The 27,901-nt window shown below is 40.0% G+C and overlaps 1 protein-coding gene across 2 annotated transcripts in view; it reads right to left on the reverse strand.

Annotated features, from left to right (window-relative positions):
* uts2r (urotensin 2 receptor) overlaps positions 1–27,021 on the reverse strand; it is a 67,152-nt gene extending 40,131 nt beyond the window's left edge. For both annotated transcript variants that reach the window (XR_004327202.1, XM_032502124.1), the window contains exons 1-3: positions 26,467–27,021; positions 24,438–25,160; positions 21,361–21,739 (exon numbers count right to left, since the gene is read on the reverse strand). Coding sequence is in view for 1 of the 2 variants with exons in the window: in XM_032502124.1 (XP_032358015.1) it covers positions 21,362–21,739; positions 24,438–25,151 (1,092 nt within the window). In the remaining variant the exon portion in view is untranslated. The remainder of the gene's footprint in view (positions 1–21,360; positions 21,740–24,437; positions 25,161–26,466) is intronic.
* Between the last annotated feature and the right edge of the window lie 880 nt (positions 27,022–27,901).

A 27,901-nucleotide genomic window follows, 5' to 3' on the forward strand; every position in this document is an offset into this window, starting at 1 on the left:
GCTTTTGTAAAAAAGTGCTTATAAAGATAAAAAGTGCCACGCGATAATAAATAAATAAATAAAAATAAAACATTTAAAATACATCATAGGATAAAACCACACTGTTAGTAGCATGCATAAAACCGATGGTACGTGTATTGTCATGTTAAAATCCATAGGCAAGCAATTCATGGTGTAAAACAAGATAATAAATATTAATAACACCATTAAAATATAACACATAAACACCCGAGAATAAAAATCATAAAGGACCACCAAGGCATCTTTAAATAACTTTATTTAAAAGAGTGAACATGTAAAAGTGTGTCTATATACAGGTTGCCCCCCCCCCCCCACCCGCAGGCAGAAATCAGCTACCTAAAAAGAAATAGTAATAAAATCTGAAAAGCATTACATAAAATAAGAAAGTCATAAAAATAGAAAGAAAGGAAAAAGAAGGGAATGAGAGCATGTAGGGGGGTTAAAAGACTGGTTCTGGTGCACTGCAGAGGAGGTCCCGATAAAGCCTAAGGAGAGAGGAGACCAGACCGGTGGGAAGGGTTTTTGGAAACTAAAAACTTAATTAAAAAGAGAAGTGGACCCATGTTAGTATTTTTTCGTTCAGACCCGTAGGGTCTATGGTTTTTAAAAAAAATGGATCCACTTCCTCTCCGCTGCCCGGCGCTGACCCGTGGTCCAGGTTCTGTTGCTCTCCAGGCCCATGCTCTGAACATTTTGAGGGCTGTGAAGTTTAAAATGTGCATATAAAACAGTTGTGCCATCGCCCTTATTTAAAATGTATCAATGTTGTTTTATCCTTAAAGAGCATTTCTTGTCCCCCCACGTAAAACTTGATGGCAGGCCCTGCACCTAATTGCATAGACCACATTGATAGTGGTGTGCTGCAGGACCTGCCAAGGGTTGAATCCGGCTCTACTGTAAGGGTAAAGGGGTTAGGGTTTTATCTTTCTTAATGTTTTTACTTTTAACTGTTTATACTTGTGTTTTATTTGTTTAACTGGTTTTGTGTAAAGCACTTTGAATTGCCCTGTTGCTGAAATGTGCTCTACAAATAAAGCTGCCTTGCCTTGCCTATAAGACTGTAGAAACTAATATCTCTGCCCTGCTGCCAAAATGCCTCGCTCATGACGGCGGTAAAAGAAAGAGAATTCCGAAAAGTATGGAAACAAAAAGTATGATGGCAAACTGTCTCTGTTCTATTTGTTCCACTTTGGTATTGAAAGTCTTGTGATGCCCACTGAAGCTTTCATCTCAAGTGTCTCATCTAAGTTTAATGGACCCCTTAGAAAAGGCTGAGGGATTTTACAGACTACAGAGACAAGGACAGACTCAGAAAGGGAAGGGACAGGCAGATTGCAGGAAGTGGTGAAAAGGCTTCCACGCTAGAAGCAGTTGTAAGAAATAGAAGCCACTGAGTCATTAAAAACTAAAGAAAATGTAATAAAAAAAGTCAAACAATGGTTTTATTTCAAATGGATTTCATAAAATCTGTTAAAATGAAAACCTGAATTTGAGGCAACTCAGCTCATCTTCACTGCAGTCCATTGTCAAAGCAATCAAATGGAAATGAAGTGACGCCTCTGAGCTTTTTCTTTTCCGAGAGTTAAGCAGGATTTATGCTCCTGCGGGTGTTCTACACAGAGCTTACGTCGTAGCCTTATGTATCTCTTGAGGAGAACTAGCACAGCGCCCGTTGAAAATGTCCCTGTTTTGAACGGGCCGATTGGTCTGGGGTATTGCTGCCATTGGAATTCTCCAGAACCAAACTGTATCCCAAAATGACTTCCAGAAGGACCCCGAACCACTTCACATGTGTACTTCTACATCAGAAGACATTGTACTCTTGTCCTGGAGTTCCTAATCAGACAGTTGTCTCATGGATTGATGGCGGTGTGCTACCCACTGGGTCCATTATGAAAGCTAATCAGCACATCTGTGTTAATCAACCACCAGAACCAGACTGTGTGTGTTGTTGGAATAAAATCTATTTATATCATGTGTGCTCAGAAACATTATGTTCACGTTGTGCATTATACTAATCAAATGTGTTAGATTTTGAGCTAAAACAGCTAAAGCATTGCGCCTAGTCTGCTTGGTTTCAGTGTGATTATTAGATTCACTTCTAAATAAGAAGCATGTAGTTCATAAGTTCACTGTGACCTCATAATAGGTTGTTTTGGTACAATATGTCCAACAATAGTTCTGCCTAGTGCGTCAATTCTGAAAAGCAGGCCAAGGGTGGTTAGGGACACGTCCTGTGTTTGGGTGAAGCTCCTCTCCAGTAGCAGTCTGAGACCTGTTATCTATTTTGCAGGCCAAGCTCTGCTAGGCACTAACCTTCTGGAGACAAATCACAGCGCACAAACATGTCACGCGGTAGCAACTGAACTGCCCCCCCTGAGCCAAAGCAGAAAGGGCTAAAAGGTCAGATGACTCTGGGAGATCTATGGATGCATATTCTCTGTAACTTTGTCTCTGGAATATATTCTATTGGAATAAACGTTCTTTTATCCAACCTACGGACTTGAACCCTTCTTCCTGAAAGAATCTAGAAGGGCAGGATTTTAAGCCCAACAGTTTGCAGAGAGAGAGAGAGAGAGAACGTCTCGGGTTACGTATGTAACCCTTGTTCCCCAAGATAGGGGAACGAGACACTGCGTAGCTGAACTTTGGCAGCTAAAACGTGACAAACACCTCAGACCCACAAAAATGCGCAAAGTAGCACAACTTTGGACTGTCTTTGACTTTGAATGAACAAACGACAATTCAGACGATTCAGAATCCGACACATGCGAAGCACAACCAGCTACAGACCACAAGTGGCGTAATGACACTTATAGGCAGGGTGCCAGACACTGTTTTTTGCGTCATATCGTTGTCCGTGTTCAGAGGCTTGATTGGGGGGGGGGGAATTACCGCCTTTGAATCTTTTCCTGCTTCCAACATTAGCCACATGATTGAAGGATATACCAAATTTACTTTTCTTCACTGTCCTGGAGCAGGAAAAAGGTTGCCAAAAAAAAGCGCTACGCTTTTCTGTGTCTATTTTTTCACTAAGGGCAAACTCAACAAAAAGCCATTTGCCGACACAAAATATCAAATAAAAACCAGACACTATGTAGTATTAGGTTGCTGTGAGCTGTAGCCTACATTCTTCTAACCAGAGGCAGACTATAAAGTAATCTCTGACATTAGTCCTTCACAGCGCTGTGCAACGTGAGAAAATCTCAGAGCAGAACAGACACAGCACTTTTCAATAATATCTAATAACATTACCGTCGCCAAAATACCCCAGAAAATCAAATCCCCTACTTCCCCATTGAGATTGAGACATATGGCTATGGTACTAGTATTGTGTGTAGCCCATCTGATATGCTTACAGTAGTGTTTTCAAATCATTTTACAGATATAGGACTTGGACAGAAATAGAAAACCTCCATTCTAACCTCTGTAGCTCTGTGTCAGTAAGGCTTAGAATCACTCTGACACTTGGAACAAAAAAATTAGAGTGTTAACTTCCCAATGACCTCAGGCACATCCCAGAGGGCCAAAGCATATGGGAACTGCATCACTTTTATTTGATATAAAGTTTAGGAAAGAAAGCACGCAATTTCAAGTGTTTTCTTAAGGTTAATAAGCAGGATAACTTTCTCAACCCCACCAAGAAATACTCAATCCTTTAGTTTGACTATCAGATTTAATTGGCCAGAGACCATGGGTGAGTTGAACATTTTCTCAAGAAAAACCCAAAAATAAATACAGAGCCCAGAGCAATGGGATAAGGATACTGACAGGCTCATATTGTTTCTCTAAATGTCTGACATTCTTATTATGGAAAGGATCCCTTCAAGGATTTTTTTTAAAGAGCAAGATATTTTTCGTTTAACCAGAAACAGCTCCAATATACCATCGCCAAACACACCAGACTCCATTGAAATAAAAACTACTTTTAGCGTGTACAGAGCAAGCATGTTTTGTCATGTGAATGGGTAAATAAAGGGTTAATTTCGACAAAAACCAGCATGGTTATTGTTGGAACGGTGAACAGACAAACCAAGATTTATTTTTGTATTTTTTTTTTCTGTCCACTTTGGGTGAAGTGTGTTTGAGTGAGTTTGTATGTTTGGTTCTAGTTTTGCACATCTGTACTGTAACTGTACTGTAACTGTAATTTATTTATTCCTGAATTGACATGTGTTTTTCGTGTTTATCAATTTATTTGATGTGTTTTAATTATCGATTCAATTTTTGGTTGCATGATTTGTTTTGTGTTGCTTGGGGCCTGGCATGCTATTCTGTTGTGTTTGATTTCTGCTGTGTGCGGTCACTTGACCTTCCTTTACCCGGGTGCTTAATTAGTATTGATGTGAGACACCTGTGTGGCAGTGAAAAGACCATGTTTTAAAAGCAGAATGGATGTGGAGGAATGAGAAAAGAGAATTGAAAAGAATGAACTGGAAAAAGGGGACTGGTGACCGAAGAGAAACTCAATTACGAGAAGGAAAAAGAGAAAGAGATGGTTTTTGTTGAGCAGTCACATTTAATGCGAATACATTGCTGTTTTATCAGACTAAGCTTGTTTTGGTGTTTCCTTGGATGCCAGGCATTGCTCCCCCAGGTATAAAAGAACCTGCGTCTTTTCTGTTTAAAGTAAATCATTTTTTGCAGATTTCTTAGTCTCTACAAACTCGTGTTTGCCATTCACTCTACCTAGCTATGTTAATTCAAATGGAGTCTGGTGGGAAATGAGTTCTTTTTAGCCATTTCATTTTCTATTTTAGGTATTCATTTCCACATTTTAATTGCCTGCTCAATCTGTGCTATCAGTTTTAATATCATAGTACATTCTTATTCTCTTCCTTTATGTAATTTGGCAATAGATTACCTCTACGAATGACTCTCGGAGACATTGTTCCTCGCTGTGCTATTCAAATGGAGACTTCCAGCTGGATGGTGTGCTCCTAGTGGCTCAGGAACATGGACTGAGACTTCATTTTTGACCCTAGATTTGAAACCAACCACCTTTTGAATGTGGAGAACCAGGATGTTGTCTTAATTGTGAGCAAATTCGTGGATGCTATTTAGTAACGATGGCTCTGTGTAATGGTTCCAGCACCCGCATGCCTCAAGGCAGGGCTGTAGTCAAGACCACCTTAGTCGAGTCCAAGACAATTCCAAGACCAGGACTAGTCGAGACCGAGTCCAAAGAGTTTCGAGACCGAGTCCAAGGAGGTTCGAGTCCAAGTCAAGACCGAGTCCAAAAAGGTTTGAGTCTGATTCAAGACAGGACAGAAAAACAGATCTTATGCATGACAGTATCAAGACCATACTTTTTGGCTTCACCTTCCCTCCAATATTATCATCAACATAATAAAGACACCTGGACTCGGTCAAGACCAAAATTCATATTGGGCAAGACCAGTGGCCGAGACCGAGACAAGTCCAAGTCCAAATACTAGCGAGTACGAGTCGAGTACTACAGCCCTGCCTCAAGGTGTCCAGGTTGTTGTAAAAAAAAAATATGTCCTTCATTTTACTAACAAGGTAACATTGGATGTTTCCAGATGATGGATCACTTGATCCCTTCGTTTGCTGACTCCAGGTAACAGAGCAAGGGCAATGCTATATTTGTCTCCGAGGTGTAAACACATCACTATACTGAAGGATTACAGCGTATTCAACTATTGTAGATAGCAGAATGATGTGAAGGGGATCAATAAGGACAGAGATGGAGCATAGGGGCAAAAAGTACAACACATGAACAGAAAGAGGAGAGACAGGATCAAGGATAAAAACGACATTAATTTTATATTAAAATATCAAGGTTAAATGTTAGAGTTACGGCCTGGGTAAACTTGTCTTCAACTCGTTTAGTTATTAATTGTGAAATTCATTATGGGACAGCCGTGGCCATGGCATTTTGTTTTCGGGGTTTTCATCCATCCTATTTTGTGAATGCGATATCTCAAGACTTCAAAATTGGCACAAACGTCCACTGGGACTTTGTTGGATGAACTGATTTTAGATTTTTGTGGTCAATGGGACAATTCATTTACCGGATCATTGCAGGAACATCCGTCGCCGCCGGGTCTTACGACCGATGTCCCCGCCTTGCAAAACTCTGGTTTTGGAAAAAACATCATCAAAACCTTGAGCTAAGCAAGGCAGGCCTGCTCGGTTCATTCAGTGAATGGTTGTAAAGATATCCAAAGAACATGTTTACGGCATTTACGAACTGGGACATTTTGGGACCAGGTGGCGGGGATTTGCTATGGACAAAGTACACATGGCGGTACACTGGTAAAAGCAAATAACGTTTAACCATGTATCCAGCTCATTTAAATAGTGTTCCATTGCCAGACCTTCCTTCACAGCGCTGGGGAGGAGGGTCTGGCTAGTCTCCACAGCATTCCTGGATGGGAGAAAACCATCCTCTGGTTTGATGTCATTTCTTTAAACTAATCACAATCGTCGTGGTGTGCTAAGAGTTGGATGGAGCCCCGGCAAAATAGCCTCAGGAAGGAACTTGTTTTGGTGGAACATGTGTACGTTCAAAAGTTGTTTTAGTCGTGCAACAGGAAACTCAGATTGGACAGATAGTCTGGCTAGCTGTCTGGATTTACCCTGCAGAGATCTGAGGACCAGGTAACCATAGTCCTCAGATTGGACAGATAGTCTAGCTAGCTGTCTGGATTTACCCTGCAGAGATCTGAGGACCAGGTAACCATAGTCCTCAGATTGGACAGATAGTCTAGCTAGCTGTCTGGATTTACCCTGCAGAGACCTGAGGACCAGGTAACCATAGTCCTCAGAAATCTAGAGTGCTGTCTGTGGACGAGAAAAAGAAACCATGAATTTGTTTGTTTTTTTGCGCTTTTTCCAATGCTTTTGACACTTTGTTTTTTATTATAAGTGATAGTTGCTGTATACAGTATGTGCCAGCACAAAAGAAATTAAGTTCTAATTCTGAGTTAGTAAGGAGACGTCTGTAAAGACTAGGGAGGTAACGATACAGGCAACTCGATTTTAAGTTCACCAAACGTGGAATCACCGCTAACTTGTGTTTCCATTTTTCTACTGTTTTTTCTTCTTTTCTTTTTCTTTCTTCTTGTTTTTATATACTAAATGCTACTGTCCTATGTTTTTTTTAATGTAACTCCACCCTGCCTATTGGACTGCAGATGGAAATCAGACCTCAGGCTACAATCTGGCACATTTATGTGTACTGTTGTGCTTGTTCATCAATGTGCATTGTCCTGTATTAATAAAAGAAAAGAAAGAAATAAACAATACGATTTTCTCAAAAGTGCAACGGAAACTCTTCAAATAAATACACTAAGAACACTTAGTGACATCTAAAGTGAAATAAACAAAATCTAAATGTCTTAGGCCATTAAAGGTTTTTTTTTTATTTCAATAGGTTGGTATCTTCACACATTTATTTTCATTGATTTTTAACCGATTCATGATGCATCCCTACATCCCTGATAAAGACACATTACAAATGTCCTTCATATTTTTTGAATGTATTTATTACTACCTGCTGGAAATTCAAAGTTATCCCCAAGAATATGAATTGGCTTTTATACAGTGTATACTCTATTCATGAGTCTGCATACCTTTGGCCATGAAGGGTGATTGGTCGAGAGAGGTAGAAAGCTGTAGAGTTAGATTGGGCTTCAGGCTGTTTTTATAGAACACGTCCAGATACCATATTGATTGTAATAGCTGGTTCAGACTGCTAAATGATTAGCTTGCAGGATGGGTCGCTCAGTGAACAATCACAGACAAATATAACGAGAATTTAATTGTTTACTGTAATCAAAGATCTCTTTGTTCCCATGGATACCACTAGGGATTAGGAAAGGAACTCAAACATGCAAAGAGCTTCTTGGTATACCTATTCAACCTGTCCTTCATTGGGATTGATTTTCTTTGTATGGACAGGGAGATGGATACACACAGGAGAGGCAGCTGGAACAAAAGAAAGAGAGACATAGACGGATAGAGAACAGACGGTGTAAAAAATGATTCTGAGAAGGAAACAGGGACACTTTGTTTGAAGATGGTTTAAATAATGCATCCTACTCATTTGGAGTATTTCTGGTCTTGTGCTCCTATATAGCCTGGAACCGTCTGCTGAGGGATGAAGCTATCGGGTCCTAACCTTGCCTGGCCTTGGGGAGGCCATTACAGAAGAATGCACTTTATTCAGAAGAATCATTTTTCCATGATAAATAATCCATCCATCTTGTCCCATTGTCAAAATGTTGCAGCCAATTCTCCCTCACAATGGCTCCTGCTGCACAATTCTGTAGTAGAATACTTTCAAGGACGGCACAGGCCTTATTGCATGGCAGCCATTTTGATTTGTCCAAGCAGAAAAACTAAGGTGTAACCAATAAAATTGATTATGCTCTCCATTCATCAAAGTATTAAAAAATTTCATTTTTGCCCAATTTAATCTCTCGTTCCCTATCTCAAGTGTTGGGACCAAGTCATCTTTGCTCAAGTCCCAAGTAAATCTCAAGCCTTTTGATCTTGAGTGTTTTTTTGGGTCAAGTCACGGATTATGTCAAGTCAAGTTGTCAAATATGGACGTTTGGACAGCGTCTGTCTTCGTCTGATGCGAAAAAAGCGTCGTTCGTCGTGTGTGTAGAACGTTCTGGGGGGAGCGGCATCTGGATGGGGTCTAGGGAGAAGTATATAAGGGGGAAATTCCACATAGGGACGTCGGTTGGGGTGGCGGATGGGTCAACCACAGGACTTTTACCCAAGAGGGCAGGGTTTATGTCCCGAGTATTGTCCTTAACCGTCCCGTTATTGTCGCGTGGCACGGAACCGTAACCCCACCCACGAGCTTTCCCTTAAACCAACCATCCCGACACCGCGAATCTCAGAACTGTAAGCCCAGCCACCCTTGAGCTTTTCCTTAAACTAACAGCGTGAAAAGGGACACCAAAGTCCCGAAAAGGCGCATGTTATGACGCTGAAGTAGACGACCAAGCACATGTTATATCACGCTAAAGGTCTTCTTTAGCGTCAATAACAACAACATCAACCTGACCAAGCGATGCGAGATGCGAGTGAGAATGTGTTGTGACATAGCAAGGAGTGTGACTGACAGCTTTTGGAGTCGTCCAATCATGATTCACCGTTTGCCGTTGCATAGCATACTTGATGTTTAGACAGAAACGTGACATTAACTTTTTATATTCAATAGCTTACATTCAAACTTGTGATTCCGAGTCATCATGCCTCAAATCAAGTCTTGAGTCATTAACTTACAAGTCCAAGTTGAGTCTCAAGTCATTTGTTTAGTTAATTTAGTTTCTATATTAATAATAGTGTCTATAATGGAGTGCAATGGAAATTTCTAAGTGAAACCAAACTTTTGACCAGTAGTGTACATGGGAAGTTTGTAATGCCTTATTTTTTATGTTTCCACAGTTTTACAAAATCTTAAAGAGCCTCTCTCCAATCTGGTTTCCTGGGTCTTTCTTTCATGTAGTTTACGTAAGCTATATGCTACGTGAACCTGTCAAAGCAAGAGCAGAATATTAACTCTAAAAAATATTCTCATTGCATCCAGACATTTTCAACAGAGGCTCATCCTGTGATCCAGGAGTTTACTCGTCTTCTTCAAACAAAAAAACTTTTTTTTAGATACCAATTCACTGTTAATAATTCTTTTATTTCTGGCTAAAAAGCTGCGGCGGTCCGCTCCGCAGGTCCCCACTTCATCAAGTGGATATTAAATATTACTTCTCCTTCTGGAGAAACTGACTCATGACCTCAATCACAACTACACAACAACAAATATTCTGGAGTCTTTGGAGACCGTTGCATTCCTTCCTACAGAGACTTGCTTGTCTTTGGTTTGATCTGTATGTAATTTGCTATTTATCTATTGTACCATTCATGCATGTAATCATTTCTATATGTTTCTATTCTGTCAATTTCATGTGTGTACTGTAAATTGCAGCATCTGTTGTTTTCTTGGAGTGGGATTTCTATGGACAAGCGGACAAAGATGGATGGATGGGATTTCTTTGTTATTTGTATGTATGTATGTATGTAATGTATACTGTTTTAGTTTGACCAATGGGCTACGAGAAGAGATTTTATGCTACAAATCTTTATTGTCAGGGGACAAAACTACTGCCACCATCAATCGTTTTCAGTTGTTTTTAAAAGGTTTATCATCACTCATTTTACAAGGTCAGCATCCATCCCAGGACGCCGGGTGGAAAATGAAAAAACGTCTGCTCTGCAGTTCCATTTACTGCAGTTATGAGGTGCAACGATATTTCACATTGATTGACACTGCAAATGCTGTTTATAGGTAAAAGGCAAGGAAAGCAAAAAAAAAAAACTCAACTTAAAGGGTCTAATGTGTGGGAATTTTGAATTTCTCATCTAGCATTGAGATCATATATCGCAATCAACTGTCTTGCACAACGCAGTTCCAAGTACGAGTTACAGGCTAAGCTAGGGTAGCTTTTCCGCTTCGAAAAGCTGGTCTTTTGCTCTTTTCAACATCCTTTTTCTTTTTCTGGGCGAAAAAGAAGACTCTTGGTCCTGAAATTTGGATAATACGTTTGGTCCTCCATGCTTCCTTCTTCAAACTTGCCAGGGACGGGATGTGACGATACCTGTTAGCAGCATTAGCAACATTAGCAGCAGCTGTGAGTTCATCATATGACATCAAAAACGCGGTATGTCCCTTACCGGCTAAAGTATTTCAAGATGGCGCATGAATATGGAGCGTCTACCCCAGTTCATGCGAATGGAAATGTAAAATTTCAAGCCAATAGGAATGCTAAATATTCATGAAAAAAGGACAAGATTGTGAAAGGGCAACACAGATTTTGATAATGAACAACTAAACGTTACACACACTGGGCCTTTAAGTAAATGTAATTAGATTTCTGTCCCAGGTCAATGCATTGGGACATTGTACAATCCACTGAGCTGTGTCATTTTCTACTTCTGCAAAAAATACACGCACATTTCCATTCTTAGAACAGGACAGGAACACAAACGGAAATGGTAGAAGGTGCAGGATTCGGAGGTGTCCAGTACAGTAGACATGGATTAACACTGATGAGTGCAAGGCTGATGTTTATTGCCTTGGTGTTGCCCCCTACTCAGATTGTGTGCAGATGCCGGACACTTTTGTCCAAGGTCAGAAGATAAGTATTTACAAGCTTGTGTGCAGCTCAGGACCTAAAGACTGTAAACACACACAGCTGTCCTGGGTCAGTCTCGCACACTCTCTCTCTCTCTCTCTCTCACACACACACACACACACACACACACACACACACACACACACACCACCACACACACACACACAGCAATCCTTATCCATATTCCCCTTAGCTTCATCACTCATCTAAACGGATGCATTCACTGATACAAATTACATCCATTTTCTTGTCTGCTCACTCATTCTATTATTTGACTCCTACGTTCTTCTTACATTGTTTTTTTTTAAACTGACCTCTCCCGAAAAACATCCCCATAGGTCGTTCAATTGGCAATTACAACCTATCAGTGGTGGCAGAAGTATTCAGATCATTTACTTAAAGGGGAACTGCCGTCTTTGTCAACTTGTCCCCTATTTTCCTATGTTAATGTGTATAAGTGGGTGATGGGAACAACAATCTTTGATATTGGTCAACAATGTAAATTAATACATTAAGATTAAGAGCTTCTTTTGGGGGAACATGTGCACGTAATTGAAACGGCGTCACTATAGACTGCCAAACTGTTTGACTACGTTAACGACATGTTTAAAAGCCCACCGTTACATTCTCTGGTTTAGATAGAAGGTCATATTTCCTGCCACTGATACGGGCGCTAATTAATCAAACGCTCCTGAGAGTCATAATAGAGGGTAGGACTAAACGGCTGATATTGTCGAATCCGATAGAGGACTTTTTTCTCATCTAGCGTTTTTATTACACAAAAAAGCAGAACAAATTTAAGAACCCTCCATTGCCCTGATCTTTCAGTTAAAATGTCATACTCTGATCCTCCCTATCTTTCCAATCTTATCTCTGTTTTCATTCCTTTTGCCTCAGTGTAAACCCAGAAGCTCTGAATCCTCATAGAAGCAGCCTTTAACACTTAAAGTGCCTCAAGTCAGGTAGGCATTTTCCTTTGGAAAGGACCAAGCAGCTAGAGGTCGGATCATTTTCTTCCCCTTCGGCTTTGGTGTGTCATACTGTACCCATGGCGATACACTGCAGTTAGTTTTTCCATTATGCTTCATAATTGTCTAGGTACATTAGGTTGGGTTTATACAGCAACTTTATCTTTCAGACTACTACCAGATGAACAATGGATTTCCAACTGGCCAAAGCGGGCAACTGCCCCTGGGTCCCCAGGGATCCCAAAAGGTATAGGTTTCAATAATTTGCATGCAATTTGATAAAATGTAAATTTGTCTTTGCATTAGTAAACTACAATATAAGTTCATAATACGGACTGTTTCCCCACATGGCTACCTCTCTTAAAGGGTAAGGGTCAGATGGTAATAATCCTGTAAAAGGACAACGGTGGAAGTTTACTTTTCTATCAAGCAGCAAAAACGTTTTATCGTCAACATCGTAACATCCTGCGATGCTACCATCGCGCATGCGCACATCGCAATGTTGATGCTAAAAGACAATATCGTTCAGCCCTACTCCAATCTAATGAGGATAAAGGGCCCAGAAAATTTACATTTGCGTGCATTAAATCATCAGAGTATCCCATGTTTCATCAGCTTAAGACCTTTCTAAATGAGGGTTTGAGCATTAGCGTTAACCCAGCAAAGACAAGGGTGTTCAATCAATAAGTCTCTGTGCACTGTGTGAGTCAAGGTGTTGATCACACTGGGGACAACATATTGATCACACTGGGGCCTTTCCCAGGCATTACCACTTATAGTTACAGGCAAAGCTTTCTATAACCTATGATGAAAGGACAACAGAAATGGACGTTTCCAATTCTCCAAATGAGCCGGGCCAATGTAATCAGCTTTGAGATTTGCTCCCGGGAGATTGATAGTCCTTTACCCATCTGGAGTGAAAGAGAATGTGTTAGTGTGTGTTTCAGGATGACTTTTAAAAGAGGTGACCCCTGCTAGATTCTGCCAAGCCCTTGTTCCAAATGCTATTTCATTCGGCAGCTGGAAATGGAAGATGGTGGCTTTAAAGTATAGCTCTAGACATGGGATTAAAGCAATTATAATTAAAGATGGAGCATGTCTGGTCTGTGAGGAAATTATTATTTAATAGGCAGCTCTAACAGCGGTCATGGCTTCTCTCGTTTGATCTTCATGGAGTTTATGGTGCAAGATTTTGTGCATAGCTGCATGCAGATGCTATGGATACACACAGCTGTGTGATGTGATGGCTGGGATTCATCAGACAATCAATACCATGGCAATCCATCTCATAGTGGTTATGGTGTTTTGATAAAAAGCATGGACTGACCAACAGATTGGCAAAATGGAATGGGAAGGTTTCTCTTTGCCATTACATTATTTGTTGATAATTTGCTTTGGCACTTATTTTTTTGTCTTTTAACCCTCATGTTGTCCTTGGGTCAAATTTTACCCATTTTCAGTTTTTTTCTTCTTTTTTTTTTTCGTCACAAAAAAATGGGCCCTCGCAAAAAAAACCAACATTAAAAAAGTAACAAAAATGTCAGAAAAAGTGATAATAATGTTGACAAAAAGTGACCAAAACGTTTTTTTTTTTGTCATGGTTGACGGGAAGCCAACACAAGGGTTAAAAACCCACAGGCACCAACATCTTTTTTTTTTTTTTTTTTTTCTGGGAGCACAATACACATTTATTAACATAACACTGAAAGAAAATAACTAATGGAAGCTAAGGAACTATTTATCTAAATACTGTACTGTTAGTGTTTTTGAAGTATGTTAAGTTTATTTTTAATTGGTCCCTTTTTTCCTAGTCATGTGCTCCTGACACAAAGAGAAATATTCCCTAAAAATGTGTTCTGTTATCAGAACGTGCACGTCCTTTGCTGAGTCATTTCCTCGCCTTGTCTAGAAGGGAAAGGGCGGACATTTACGCTGTCACTATGACAATACAAATGTGTGATATATTACTGTTTTTGTGAAAACATACAGAAGAGGTCAATATTTAAAGTCATAGTCGCAGATTACATGGATGTTATTCATATTTCTTATTGTTAACAAAGCCAGACTACGGCTTGCATCTAGTTCTTATGAACCTTTTATTTAGCAGATAATTGATCCCAGTGCGCAATGTTGCCAAAGAGAACAAGCAATATAATAGGAACCAACCACTCTCCTTATCCCATTTTAGCCGGTAATTTCCTGGAACACTTTAACAGCACATTTCAGGGCTATCTCAGACCTGAGTGCGGGGGGAATATTCATCCTTTAAATGTATGGAATAATTAAACTTGCCAGAGCTCATATTCCATATGCCCTTGCTGATGCAGTGAATATTAAACCCCAGCCCCGACAGTCAGGGTCCAAAATTACCTCGCTAAGCGCTAAATGTGGTTACATGTTCTGTTATCCTTAGAGGGCTATCACAGCCACATGAGGGGTAAATGTCTGGACCAAGATAGTTCTGTTTTTTATTTTGGTGAAACTGCAACTATACTTTCCACCGTTCAACGATAGCTGGTTTATTTTGTCAACTTCCGGGATTGTTCAGGTGTCGCCGGAAATTCCACCAGATGTCCGTCATTTTCAGCCTGATGTCCCTCCCCTTCCACTTCTTTGGGTTGGAATAGGACTATGGTTACCTGGTCCTTAGACCTCTGCAGGGTAAATCCACACCGCTAGCTAGACTATCTATCCAATCTGAGGACTATGGTTACCTGGTCCTCAGATCTCTGCAGGGTGAATCCAGACAGCTAGCTAGACTATCTGTCCAATCTGAGGACTATGGTTACCTGGTCCTCAGACCTCTGCAGGGTAAATCCACACCGCTAGCTAGACTATCTGTCCAATCGGAGTTTTCTGTTCCACCAAAACAAGTTCCTTCCTGAGACTACTTTGCAGAGGCACCGTGTTTTAACGCCGCCCAAGACGATTGTCATTGGTTAAAGGAAATGCCAACAAACCAGAACACGTTTTTTTTTCCCATCCCAGAATGCTGTGTGGACTCGTCAGACCCTCCTCCGTGTCACCATGGAGGAAGGTCTTGCAATGCAAGACTAGATGATATGCTAGCATTTACCTCTAATTAATTAGCCAGTATGTAGCGACAGAAGTTCAATTGTATTTATATAGCGCCAAATCCCAACAAGTTATCCCATTGCACTTTTTTAAAAAGAGCAGGTCTAGACTGATGTTATTTACAGAAACCCAACTAACAAAGAAGTCAGACAGCCTTCCAAAAAGCACGATGAAAACTGAGGATAAACCAGCAGGACTTGCAACTCCAACCAGAATATTTTGTCATGTATGTTACAAAAAAAAGCAACTTAATATGTTGGCCAATAAAACTTCATCTACACATGAACTTGGCCGGAGAGTTCAAAAGTTGATTTCAGACACTGGATATAGTACGTGTTTTCCACAGTGACTGCAAAAAACGTCTGATTCCCTCCATTTTCTACATCCACTGGCTGCTTCCATTAAAAAACACACACACATTTTTATTAAGGACACATTTCAGCACTGAGCACAAAGTTGTTATTATTAGCCAGCACTGACGCATTGTCAAGGGGCTCTTTTACAAAAAAATCCACAAATGGCAGTGTAAGATTTGTGGAAAGCAATAAAAAGAAAGGTGCCAGTTTAAAATAATTTTAAGTGGATCACACTAAAAGTAAAAAAACATAATTCCATTTTCATGACCCATTGAGTTTTCCAATAGCTCATTTATTACCGAAAAGATTTTCCAAAGGTCTCCCAGAGCCGGCCTTTTTTATGCACAACTTTCCCAAAAGTCAGCAAAACCAAATCTGAAGTAGCCTTTGAGACTGCTGCTGTCCAGTGATTAAGAAAGTAATACTAGATATACAATGTCAGTGTGGAAACGGATATGATTTTGCCTGGTTTTATAGATTTGTATCATTTAGCTAAACATTTATCTGAGATAATAGTTTATTTCTTCCCGGAGAAAACAAATTATATTACATCTTCATGCACAGAGACACCAGTCTTATCTTTGTCTTATGCTGTGTCCTCAGGTCATTCAGCCCCAGTGGCTGTAATTCCACAGTAGGATGATATAAAATCAATATCTCAGTTTGATATTGTGGCTTTTTTGTTTTTCCATCTAAAAGCCAATAAGAGGATCATCCAGCTGGTCAGTTGTCCTGTTTGTGATAACTGTAAAATCCAGCCGTAATTCTCCGGGGTAGATAAAGTGTTACACATTTCACAATTAAAACATACTGTGTATTGTTGGCCTGGAAATCCATCCCCAAATCCGAAAGATTAAGGGGTCTGTAATGAAAGTCGCCCATCTCGATCAGTGGCGACGCCACAGATTTATGTTTGCTGGTGCTACGTTTCGGTGAGGGTGCTCTGAAATTTAGAGACGGGCGCACGTCCGCAGCGGTTTACTAAACGAGCGACAGACAGGGAGAAAGGGATTCATGATTTTGATGCGCTAAAGTTGCCGATACAACAGCACCATCATTAGCATATTAAATACCAGCCAACAAGCTTTACCCAATCATCACCGCCGCTTTCATACAGTATATACTTATATTTGCAGGAGACCAAATACTCACACAGCCATCTACACACACATACATCCTCACACAGAATTCATACTCGCACACATGGTAGCATTAATGTAACGTTTTTCATATCTGTAGTGACATAATATATCTAAATAAGCCACTGAAGCGGTTTCAAACACGTTTTCAGGGCTATAAATAAACCAATGTCCTGTTAGCTGCATAACTTTGGATTTGGCGATCCATTTATTCAGTTCTGTAAAACACATTTTCACTGAGGGAAGTCCTTGTATGTAGCCCTATTGGATGAGTCCCCCCCCCCCAGTGGCCTCGGTGTGCAACCCCCTGGTTTAATGTCATTCACAGCATTGTAACAGAACTTTAGCGTAGAATTGAATTTAACATTACTGTTTCCAGGTGTTCCAACATTATGTGTTCATATGGTACTCAGGACTCCTAACACCTGCAATATTTGTCATTGCTTTTGCAAGCCAGCAGTGTTGCTAATGGTTACCACTAAGTTTGAAACCCTAAACTTAACCCAATGTTAACCCTTACTCCCAAAAAAAAAATCCAAGAGCTATCCCTAACACTACTTGTTTCTATACAAAATCACAGTGGTGGTGAGTGTAATGGAGAAATACCGTGTGTGTGTGTGTGTGTGTGTGTGTGTGTGTGTTGTGTGGTGTGTGTGTGTGTGTGTGTGTGTGTGTGTGTGTGTGTGTGTGTGTGTGTATGCAGGCACAGATATGGAGCCATATTCTCTGCCCTTGTGAATTATGGTTGGTGTCAATCAGAACATTGTATTCCAAGGCAGTAGTAGTAATATATGGCTCACTGCTACACTGTCTCTGCAGGAAGCCACCACACACACCACACACACACCACACAGCCATCAAGGGTAAAGCATTATTAGCTGAGTGCAAAGTTACGAACGGGATTGTAAAAGACATTTCCTTCTTTTTTTCCCTCTTGTCAGATGAATTGGCATGCAAAGTGTTCTCATTGTTGAACATTACGTTGTTGAGGTTCATTGGGGAGGTTAGGGAGAAAAAAAAGATAAAATACTCAGCTATAATATCCTGCTGTGCCAAATTGGATTTAGGTATTATCCACATTTATTCTAGTTATTTATTTAGAACATGTTGTCATCTGCAAAAGAAAATAGTTTTATATTTGTGTTGAGTGTCAGCTGGCCTTCCCTTGCATGACAGATATATGAATGTGCAACAAAACTCTTTCAGTTGCAGGTTAGTGTGTGTGTGTGTGTGTGTGTGTGTGTGTGTGTGTGTGTGTGTGTGTGTGTGTGTGTGTGTGTGTGTGTGTGTGTGTGTGTGTGTGTGTGTGTGTGTGTCCTGCCAACCCACCCCTTCTCCCCTCACCCTGCTCTTCACCCTTCGTTCCCCTCCGCTGTACTGCTTCGTTGTGCAGTTGTGCGGACTGCATATACACATACATAAATAGAAATACAATATTTTTGTAGCGCATCTTTGTACTATATAAAATAACATGCTACAGATTAAGCCCAAGAGCAATGATTCTATCCTTTAATGACGGGCTTATTCTAAAAAAGACAGGCAAAACCTGACAACACTATAGGAATTAATAAGAAAAGAAACATTAAGGCAACATAAAATAACTATAAAAGGATCATATTTCAGTCATTTTATAGCTTTCTTAAGACAATTGAAATTCCATGGATAATACTCAAAATAATTGAGTAACAGTGGTGGAAAGTATTTTACTTAAGTACACATTTTAGGTAATTAAGTATAGTACTTGAGTACATTTAAATTTACTTACTAATTTATTAAAATTACTTTACTTGAGTCTTTTCTTTCCATGCCACTTTCTACTTATACTTACTTAGTACTTTTAATATTTTAGGTACATTTTCCTGAAGATAGTTACATACTTTAACTTAAGTAACATTTTCAATGCATGACTTTTACTTGTAAAAGAGTATTTTTACAGTGTAGTGTTGGTACTTTTACTTAGCGGTAAGTTATTATTATTATTATTTTTGTAAGTCTTGATAATGGGTTAGGGTTAGTTAATAATGTATTTTTTATTTATTAGAAACAACAAATATTCAGACATGTATACCAAAAAAAAAAACATTTAACTGTACAATATCTATATTTAAATATAAAGTATGGAAGTTCACTTTTTACCGTTGGGAAAAATGTGTGTAACGATGTTAAATTGCTGCGCTATACTGCAATACCACTGTACTATATTATACTGTTATAATATTGTAACGTACCATATTGCTACTACACTACAGCTCCTATACTATGTCTCATTCCCTCACTATTTAATAATGTACATGATATACTATATTGTGTCAATGTTACAATATGGCAATATATTGGACTATATTCCATTTTGTTAATACAATTCAATTTTTATTTTATTAATAATATCAATTCATAACAAGAGTTATCTCAAGACACTTTACAGATAGAGTAGGTCTAGAACACACTCTGTAATTTACAAAACAATTTTAGGAATTCCCACAAGAGCAAGGACAGTGGCAAGGACAAACTTCCTCTCAAAAAGCAACCTCAGACACACCCTGGATTACTCTGGGTAGGCGGGGTCTGACGGGGGGGGGGGGGGGGTTGATGAATAGTCACAGTAAAAGATAATGGAACAGTGACTAGAAATGGTAGTTAGTGGTAGTTCATGGCATAGCAGGACACTGCAGGGCATAGCAGGGCGTAGCAAACACTTGAGCTCCAGTACTTAACCATATCCGTCCGTGTACACTGTTAACATAGACCTGTCAACCCTCATGTTGTCCTCAGGTCAAATTGACCCGTTTTCCTATGTCAATGTTCATTTTAATTCCCCAAAATAACATGAATGATTCCACACAACGCTCTTTGGCAAGTACAAATCTCTACGTTCATTCATTTTGGGGGGTCTTATTTAATTTTATAGCATTTGAAATAGTATTGAGTAGAAGTTGACATATTCCAGTCTGTGATTATCCATCAACATCCATTCCTTTAATTTTAGTCTAAATCATTCCTAATTTCTGCTTTTCTAACTCTAACATTAGGTATAATTTCCTATAAATGAGGTTCTTTGACCATAAATTCCAAAAATAAGTGTAAAACTAAAGTTGAAAAAGTCAAAAAAAAGTGACAAGCATTGTGGAAAAAAAGTGTCAAATGTTGAAAAATTGGACAAAAATGTAAGAAAAGTTTTGATTTTGATGGAAGACAACACAAGGGTTAAGTCTGCTGTTAATACTCATACCACTGTCCCTTTATCATCTCATTGTCTCAAAATACTCTTGTATTTTTGTATGTTTCTATTTTATACCTTTTATCATTCGTCCCTGTTATTTTCTACACTGGATTGATTTCAGTTGTTTTTTATTGTATTGCTGCAACAACTGAATTCAATCAATAAAGCTCTTCTCTTGTCTTAAAATATCGTACATATGTCTCCTCTACAACAGCACGGACGACGAGAGATTCATCTCGGATGTGGAAAAACGTCACGATTGTTCTGTAAAGTACTTGTAGAGACAATATTTATCCTGCAAGTTTGCATGCTTGAATTTATGCTATGAACATTTATCTGGCATGCTTTAATAGCTCCGTATGCCAGCTTTTACACTCGACAAGTACAGTGCTACCTGCTAGCTTTGTCTCTGAAAAAAGATCTTAGATTTATGTATGTAGAGAAAGACACGCCATTCATGAAAGTCTTTCTTGAACAGAAAACAGCCACCTTTTGCGAAATGTCATCAGCATGAATAAAACACAATAAGACAAAAGTCAAGATCACGTTTTTGATGATTTAGCACTGAACATAAATCCTAAATTGCTACAGCTGAGTGCATTTCAAATTGCGATTTCAATTTGAAAACTACTAATTGTTCAGCCCTAAAGTTCATCTACCATTCCACAGTGGGAGGCAGTTGAAAGTCCTAAAAAGCGAGTAAGTGGTCCTTTTAAATTAGAGTAAGTTACACAGTGTAATATATGGTCAAATCACAGCAGTATAGTGCAGGTTGGCAACATACAGCATGAAGAAACCAGGAGTGATTGATGTCCAGGTTTAGAGGTAAACAACAATTATTGTTCATTTCCAACAAAAGATTTTTTTCTTGTCCAAATGCATACAGGTCGACTTGGCTCAACATGAATTATGAGTTGGATTCGCCCATGCTTTGTGCCCCTCGAGGTAAGACATCATTCTCTGGAAACCAATGGCACAGAATCTTTATTGACATTGCTGTCCCGAATCTTCTGAATTTCGCAATTGAATATTTATTGTTGCTGAAAATGTTTTACCATCTCATCCAGTTCCATGCATAAACATCAAGAGGCACCACTGTTTACATTGCATACCAGAAAGTAGGAATCCCAAACAGAAGTGTTTTCAGAGGGCCAGAAATCAATACCATCTGTAATCACATAACCCATCATAAGCAACCTTTCCTCTTTGGGAAAGTCCAACAAAGCCGCAAAGTCTAAACCATCCACTGGCTTTCACACTGTTGATGCATAATTGGTAATAATAGCCAAAATGGCTGGAAATGACTGCAGTGCTAAGGTGTGTTTAGGGAGAAGCATTAGAGTCTGACTTTTTTTTCACGTGAGCTTACAAAATCAGTTTCAAGTGTCTGTCAGAAATATCTGCTCCTACCTTACAAACTGGTGTTATGTGCTCGCAGGGAGGCTGTGTGTGTGAGCATAAAGCTCTCAGTACACTGCTGACTGCTGGAAGATGGCGACCTGCGCGGCGAACGCTGGAAGCGACTCTTCCTGTTGAAGTAGCTGCCAGCTGACCAGGACCGCTTGTGCTTCCTCAGGTACTCCTTGTAGTTCTTGGTGAGCAGCGTGTACAGAAAAGGGTTAATGCAGCTGTTGGAATACGTCAGACACGTGGTCAGGTAGTTGATGTTGCGTTTGGCTTTGGTAGACAGGGACAGCGAGGGGTAGAACTGACCCAGCAGCTGCCAGATCCAGAAGGGCAGAAAGCAGGCCCAGAAGAGGAGTACAATGGTGAAGATCAGGTACAGGACCTTAAAGGGCAAAAGAGATGAAACATTAATGACAAACATTAATGCAATATGTCAGAATATCACAAAAACCATGAAATCTGGTCAGTCCTACTCCTTTTTCCCCAGTGATCAGTACTATAAAAGCCAAGGATCAAAGTCAAAGTACTTTTTATTGGTCTCCCTAAGGAGAAATTTGCATTGGACACTGAGCAACTTAGCTGCAAGAGTTACAGACACAACGACAGGCACAGGGTTAAAAAACAATTAAAAAACAAATATACAATTAACATATGGGCTACTCGAGGGCCTGTGCAAATAGCAGATTTACGATTTCCTATACTAAATAAGATAAAAGCCATTTTTCAAAGACAAAACCAATTTCATTCATTCATCACAGTCACAGATATACCTTAAAAATATTCATAGTCATACTTTCATCTCTGCTCATTAATGAGCTTTACTGCGACAGGGACAAATGAGTGCTTATACCTGTTATATTTACACAAAGGAACCCTGTACCTCTTTCCTGAGTTCAACAGCTCAAACTGTGAAAACAAAACATGAGAGTTATCAGACAGAATGGTTTTAGCCTGCCTGATTGTTGCCTGTTCAAAAAGCTCCTGCGGGTTGAGAGGTGCAGGTGTTCCCATAATTTTACCTGCCTTGTTGGATGGCTTGTCAGACTATTGCACACAACACAGGTAGTGACAGTGTGTTAATTATTTCTGTAAAAAGCTCCACAGAATGCTTTCTCTCTTGCTCCAAGGTAAGTAAATCCTTTGAAACCTTTACTGCACCTGAATGGTAGCATTCACCACATTGTTAATCAAACTGATAAGTCACAATGGACCCGTCTTAAGCCCTGCTATGAACCAAATTGGCAGAGGGGAATGGAAAATAGAAAACCTGCAGCGGGAGGGAGAGGATTGAAAACGGATGTGCTTTAAAGGTGTATTTTTTCTTTGGAAAGAGTCTTTTGATAAAACTGGGCTGTCTATGCAGTAGAATGGTGCCTCCCAGTGTGTCAAATGCATCACTTCTCTTTGCCTGTGGGTAGAGATCTGGGCACTGGTGAGTTTGAGGAAACTTTGACATAGTTCATTTACACATACCACTAAAATTATAATGATACAAGGTTGGTTGGACATTGGCAAAGTGTCCCTTTAAGCAGAGAGATGAGCTGATGCTGACATATTGATATACTTTTAACCTTCATGTTGTCCTCGGGTCAAATTGACCCATTTTCCTATATTAAATGTTCTTTTTAATTACCCAAAATAACATGATTGATTCCACACAACGCTCTTTGGCAAGTACAGATCTCTACTTTCATTAATTCTGGGGTGGGTTATTCAATTTTGTAGCATTTGAAAAAAAAATTGAAAGGGTTTTGCAATAGTATTGAGTAAAAGTTGACATATTCCAGTCTGATTGTCCATCAACATTTCATCAATAATTTTAGTGTAAATAATTCCTAATTTCTGGTTTTCTAACTCAAACCTTAGATATAATTTCCTATAAATGAGGTTCATTGACCATAAATTCAAAAAATAACTGGAAAACTAAAGTTAATGAGTTAGTTCTGTAGTGTTGACAACGTCAAAGTGACAAATATTGAAAAAAAAATTCAAAAGTGTTGAAAAAGGATACAAAAACGTTAAAAAGCATCATCAAAAGTCTAGTCGGGAAGACAACACAAGGGTTAAATATTTATATTTCATGATGACAGTGCTGTTTGCAAACAGAATGTCATACAATAGCTGTGAGAAAGAATGTCATCAGCCTAGGAGCTACAGCATAGGACACCTTCCTCACGACTTAGAATATCTCAATATCAGAGTTTCACTGACTCAACAGCCTTGGTGAGTGGAATGTCTTCTGGGGGAGTTTGTACAACAGTGTCCTGCCTAATGTCCTGTCTATCAGTCAGGTTCTACCTGATAGATGTTTCTGGACCCATCTCCAGCTGAGTTGTAGACTGGGTAAGACATGATGAACAAGGACTAGGATGGCGCTGCACACCAAAAAAAGGAGAACCAATGACTGGGCTTTGGGTTCCACTAACTCCACAGAGGGAAGGGGTTGGTGTTGTTGGATGGCTCAACAAAAGGTCAAACCTTTACTCAGGAGACCACCAGACAGTCAACATTTTATTTTTAAACATGGCCACGATCTTTTCCCAATCCTAACCAAGTAGTTCTTTTTAACCAAACTGGATCTTTCCCTTACCCTAACCAAGTACTTTCAGGGCCTAAAATGAACCAAATCTTAGAAGTGACAGATCAGAAAACAGCATGATTTGTAATTGGAACAACGTTTGTCGTTATACTGTTGTGGACATTTTGGGTTTGAAGTAGGGTTGCCATATATGCCTGAGCAAATACTGTATATTCAAATGTTCACTGTGTACATCTTTGAAAAACAGTCGTAAAGGCCAAAAAGCACTAATAGAAAGCGAGATTGTGTGAAATAGAACCATTTGTAAGGGTTCACGGACTCTGAGGCACTCAGGAGAGTTTAAAAAGCCTTTTTTTACATTTCTTGGCTAAATCAACAACACAACCGCAATCCTTGAACCCTTGTACACTTGGATCCCCAAGCTGAGGAACACAGAAGGAAAACACTTTCTACACCCGAGCAGCACTCCATGCAGCCTGCATTGTGACGGAGAACCGTCACAATGTAGTTCTTGAAATACATTATCTTGAGATGCACTGACCTTTTGATTGGGAAGTTTCTTAGTCTGTTTGAAGGTCTCGGTCTGGGAAACCCAATAAGTGCGTGCAAGCTGGATGTAGAGATAGCCAATGATCATTCCAGGGGCGACAATGCTGGTGCAAAACAGGAAGGAGATGTAAACCTTGTAGGAGAGCTGTGACAAGGTGGGCTGACACATAGCCTTGTTGCCAACTGTCATCAGCTGAATGCTTACGATCATCGGTAGGGTGAGGATAAGAGATGCAACCCAGACTAGTAGAGCGATGGCCTTTCGGTAACTTTTAGATCGCTTGACTGTGTCGAGTGGCTTGAGCACTGCAAAGTAGCGCTCCGTGCTCATGACAGTCAGCGTGAAGATACTGGCATGCATGGTCAGGAAGTCCATACTTATCAGAATCCGACACCCCGCGTCCCCAAAGTACCACAACTTTAGGAAGTGTGTGCAGACTACGAAGGGTATGGTGAGAAGATACAGCAGATCTGCCAAAGCTAAGTTTATGATGTAGATGTACATAGAGGCTGCAGTCCTCATGGACTGGCACATGACCACCAGGGTGTAGATGTTCCCCGAAACTCCAACGAGGCACATGATGGAGAGGATGGTGCCGATGGTAAAGGTTGCAGCTGTGTCCTCAAGCGTGTTGAGAGGAGGGTTGGTGGCATTGACACCCCTTTCCAGGAGTACTCCAACAGGCTCCATGGACACTGTAGTCATATCTGGATGCTTGGGAACAGAAATGTAAGAAGTGAGGGTGGCAACTACAGTAAAATGACATTATTAAAAAAAATCAACCCTTGTCTTCAAACTTGAACTGGTCCTTTGACTATTATTTAATTTAATTGGATCTCGAATAGATGGTGGCTATTATAGTCAGAGAAACTCTACTAGTTAATTTTATGCTATGCATAATCTTCTTTTGTCACACAAGGTGGCATTAGGGAAGGATTTAATGAGCTTGCTTTCAATGCAAAGCTTCTTTTCAGGCTCTATCTCTTCTAGTCATTTACAATATCTTCCTCTTTCAGTTAAATCTCTGAGTGCTCACATGTTTGGAGAGGTAGATAACTATCGTGACCTTCTCACTCATATTTGATGAATGAAATCCCTTATTTAACTTATGACTTAGAAAGCTCTAATAATAGTGTCCAGCTTATTTAATTTAGCTTTTATTTACAGTAATATAAAACACCATGAAGTGTTTGCTTGATGGCAACTGTCTGGAAGTTTAAACAGAAGTGCAATCAAACTGGTCTGAAAAGCACTAAAGACACAAAATAAAACAACATATTCTGAAGGTTGCTGTTTGATTGCTTAACCCTTAAAAAATTAGACATTCTTACAGTAAAAGAATTTCTAATGGGTGTACATTTACCTGATTAGTATTTACGTTAGCAGCATTTCAGAGGGTTTATGACAAAACGCATCACCCTCTGAGAGTATACAGTCAAAAAATGACTTAAGGTTCTTTGATACATGCACCCAGGCGTATGTTGAAGGAGCCAAATGTGTTAGAGTTGACACAACTCTTGATGGAACACAGATAACTTTATACTGAGTCATTACTGTCTCCCTTTGTCCATTCTAATCCCATTATGTCAATATTAAGATTAAATTAAGGACGTTCCATTTGGAAATATGTTGGTTCAAAAGCCCCCGCCACAGAGATAAAGTCAGACGGGGTAAACATTAGATTTCAGTTCTTACTAAGAATGTCCTACCAGAATCTGTTGGCACCCGACCCGAGACTGAGAGAGTAGTAACCAAGCCAGACCCAAACTCGACAGGCAATGTTTTTTTACGTACCCGACACAGTTAAAGAAAGCTGAAGCACTGAGTTTGTGTTACCCTGTCACACAATTACCATATGTAGTTTCACACAATATATTTTTTCCAGAAAAAAAACCTGAAGCATTGTCTAAAGCAGGTCGAACCCGACTCAAAGCTGAACGACATTTGTAAATATTTGTCAGAACCCGTCAGGCTCACTCCACTGTGCATGCAAGGGAATTAGAGTACAAAACAGTCTTACCTGGACTACCTCCCAGGACAGAAGGTTTCAACACTCAGATGTGGTTCCATTAGCCATGCTTTGTCTCACTTTACCCCTCCAAACTTCACACTTACTGCAAAAATGTCACACTCCATAAAAGTCCCGACAGATTCTACAGGGTATCTGAGAGGTGAAACACACAGGTGGAACAAAAGGAACGAAACGTCTATATCCAGCGATCTCCAAGGAAGAAAATACCCCAAATGAGTCATCCACTACAACAGAAAATCCTCCATTGATGACTAGTGTCTCAACAGCAAATAAACCAGCCCAAAATGTCTAGATTCAAAGAAAAAGGTACACTGACAGCTTAAAAGTTATATTCCTTTCCTTCTACGCTTTGTGCACCTTGGTAGCATCCAAACACTGTCAGCTGTGACATCGGCAGCAGAAGAGCAGAAAATGATAAAAAAAAAAAAAAAATAAGAGAACATCAATGACAGGAGAAGAAAGAATCACATTAAGCTACAGCTTGTTACGGAGAATCCCCCCCTTTGACAAAGAGAGAGTGAGAGAGAGTGCCAGAGATAGAAAGAGAGGGAGAGTGAGCGAGAGAGAGAGAGAGAGAGAGGCGCAGGAGCGTGCTGCTAGTGAAGCACCCTCGCTCCGAAGCACACAGTGGGAGGGAGAAGACTGAGAGAACGGGTAAGAGAAAGGTATGCAGGAAATGTGTTGAGCCCTCTCTCTCTCTCTCTCTCTCTCTCTCTCTCTCTCTCTCTCTCTCTCTCTCTCTCCTCTCTCTCTCTCTCTCTCTAACCCCTGTGCCATCTATTTCCATGCAACGGGCATGTGTGTGCCACAAATGCCGGGACTTGAGACGCATTACACTCTGACAAAACATCCCTGCTGACACAAACACACTTGCAATATAAATCAAAAGCTAAAGAGACAAAACTGCCCATTTTTCCCAGCGTTATGTCTCCAGTCTCCATTATTCATTATTTCAAATGGACGTGTCAGGGTCAATGTCACCTACTGTACCACTGCAGCACTTTACCCAAGCACAGTCATCAAATCATCTGCTCCCGGGGGGGGGGGGCTTTTGTTTCTGCACACATAGGCTACAGAGGGACAATGCATTTCTAAAGGTGTATAGGAGCCCTTCCTCATAGACACTGGGCTTTTCTTTATGACAAAAAGTCATACATCAACGTGAAAAAAACATCTTATTCTGATGGAATTTGTTGTTGTTTTTAAGGTGAGTTTGGACTGAGTGTGAAGTGGATTTTGGAGGGAAACTGACTGCGCATGAAGACATGAGTGGATAGTGAATGGATGCAAATGATAATTATTCATTACATGTATATAGCGCTTTATCATTGACACTCAAAGAGCTTCAGGCAGGGGGGGTTACTCTCTAACACCACCAATGTGTAGCACCCACCTGGGTTACGACGCCCCACGCATCATGCTT

This window comes from Etheostoma spectabile, chromosome 21 (assembly GCF_008692095.1).
Source record: "Etheostoma spectabile isolate EspeVRDwgs_2016 chromosome 21, UIUC_Espe_1.0, whole genome shotgun sequence".
Classification (NCBI taxonomy): Eukaryota; Metazoa; Chordata; class Actinopteri; order Perciformes; family Percidae; genus Etheostoma; species Etheostoma spectabile.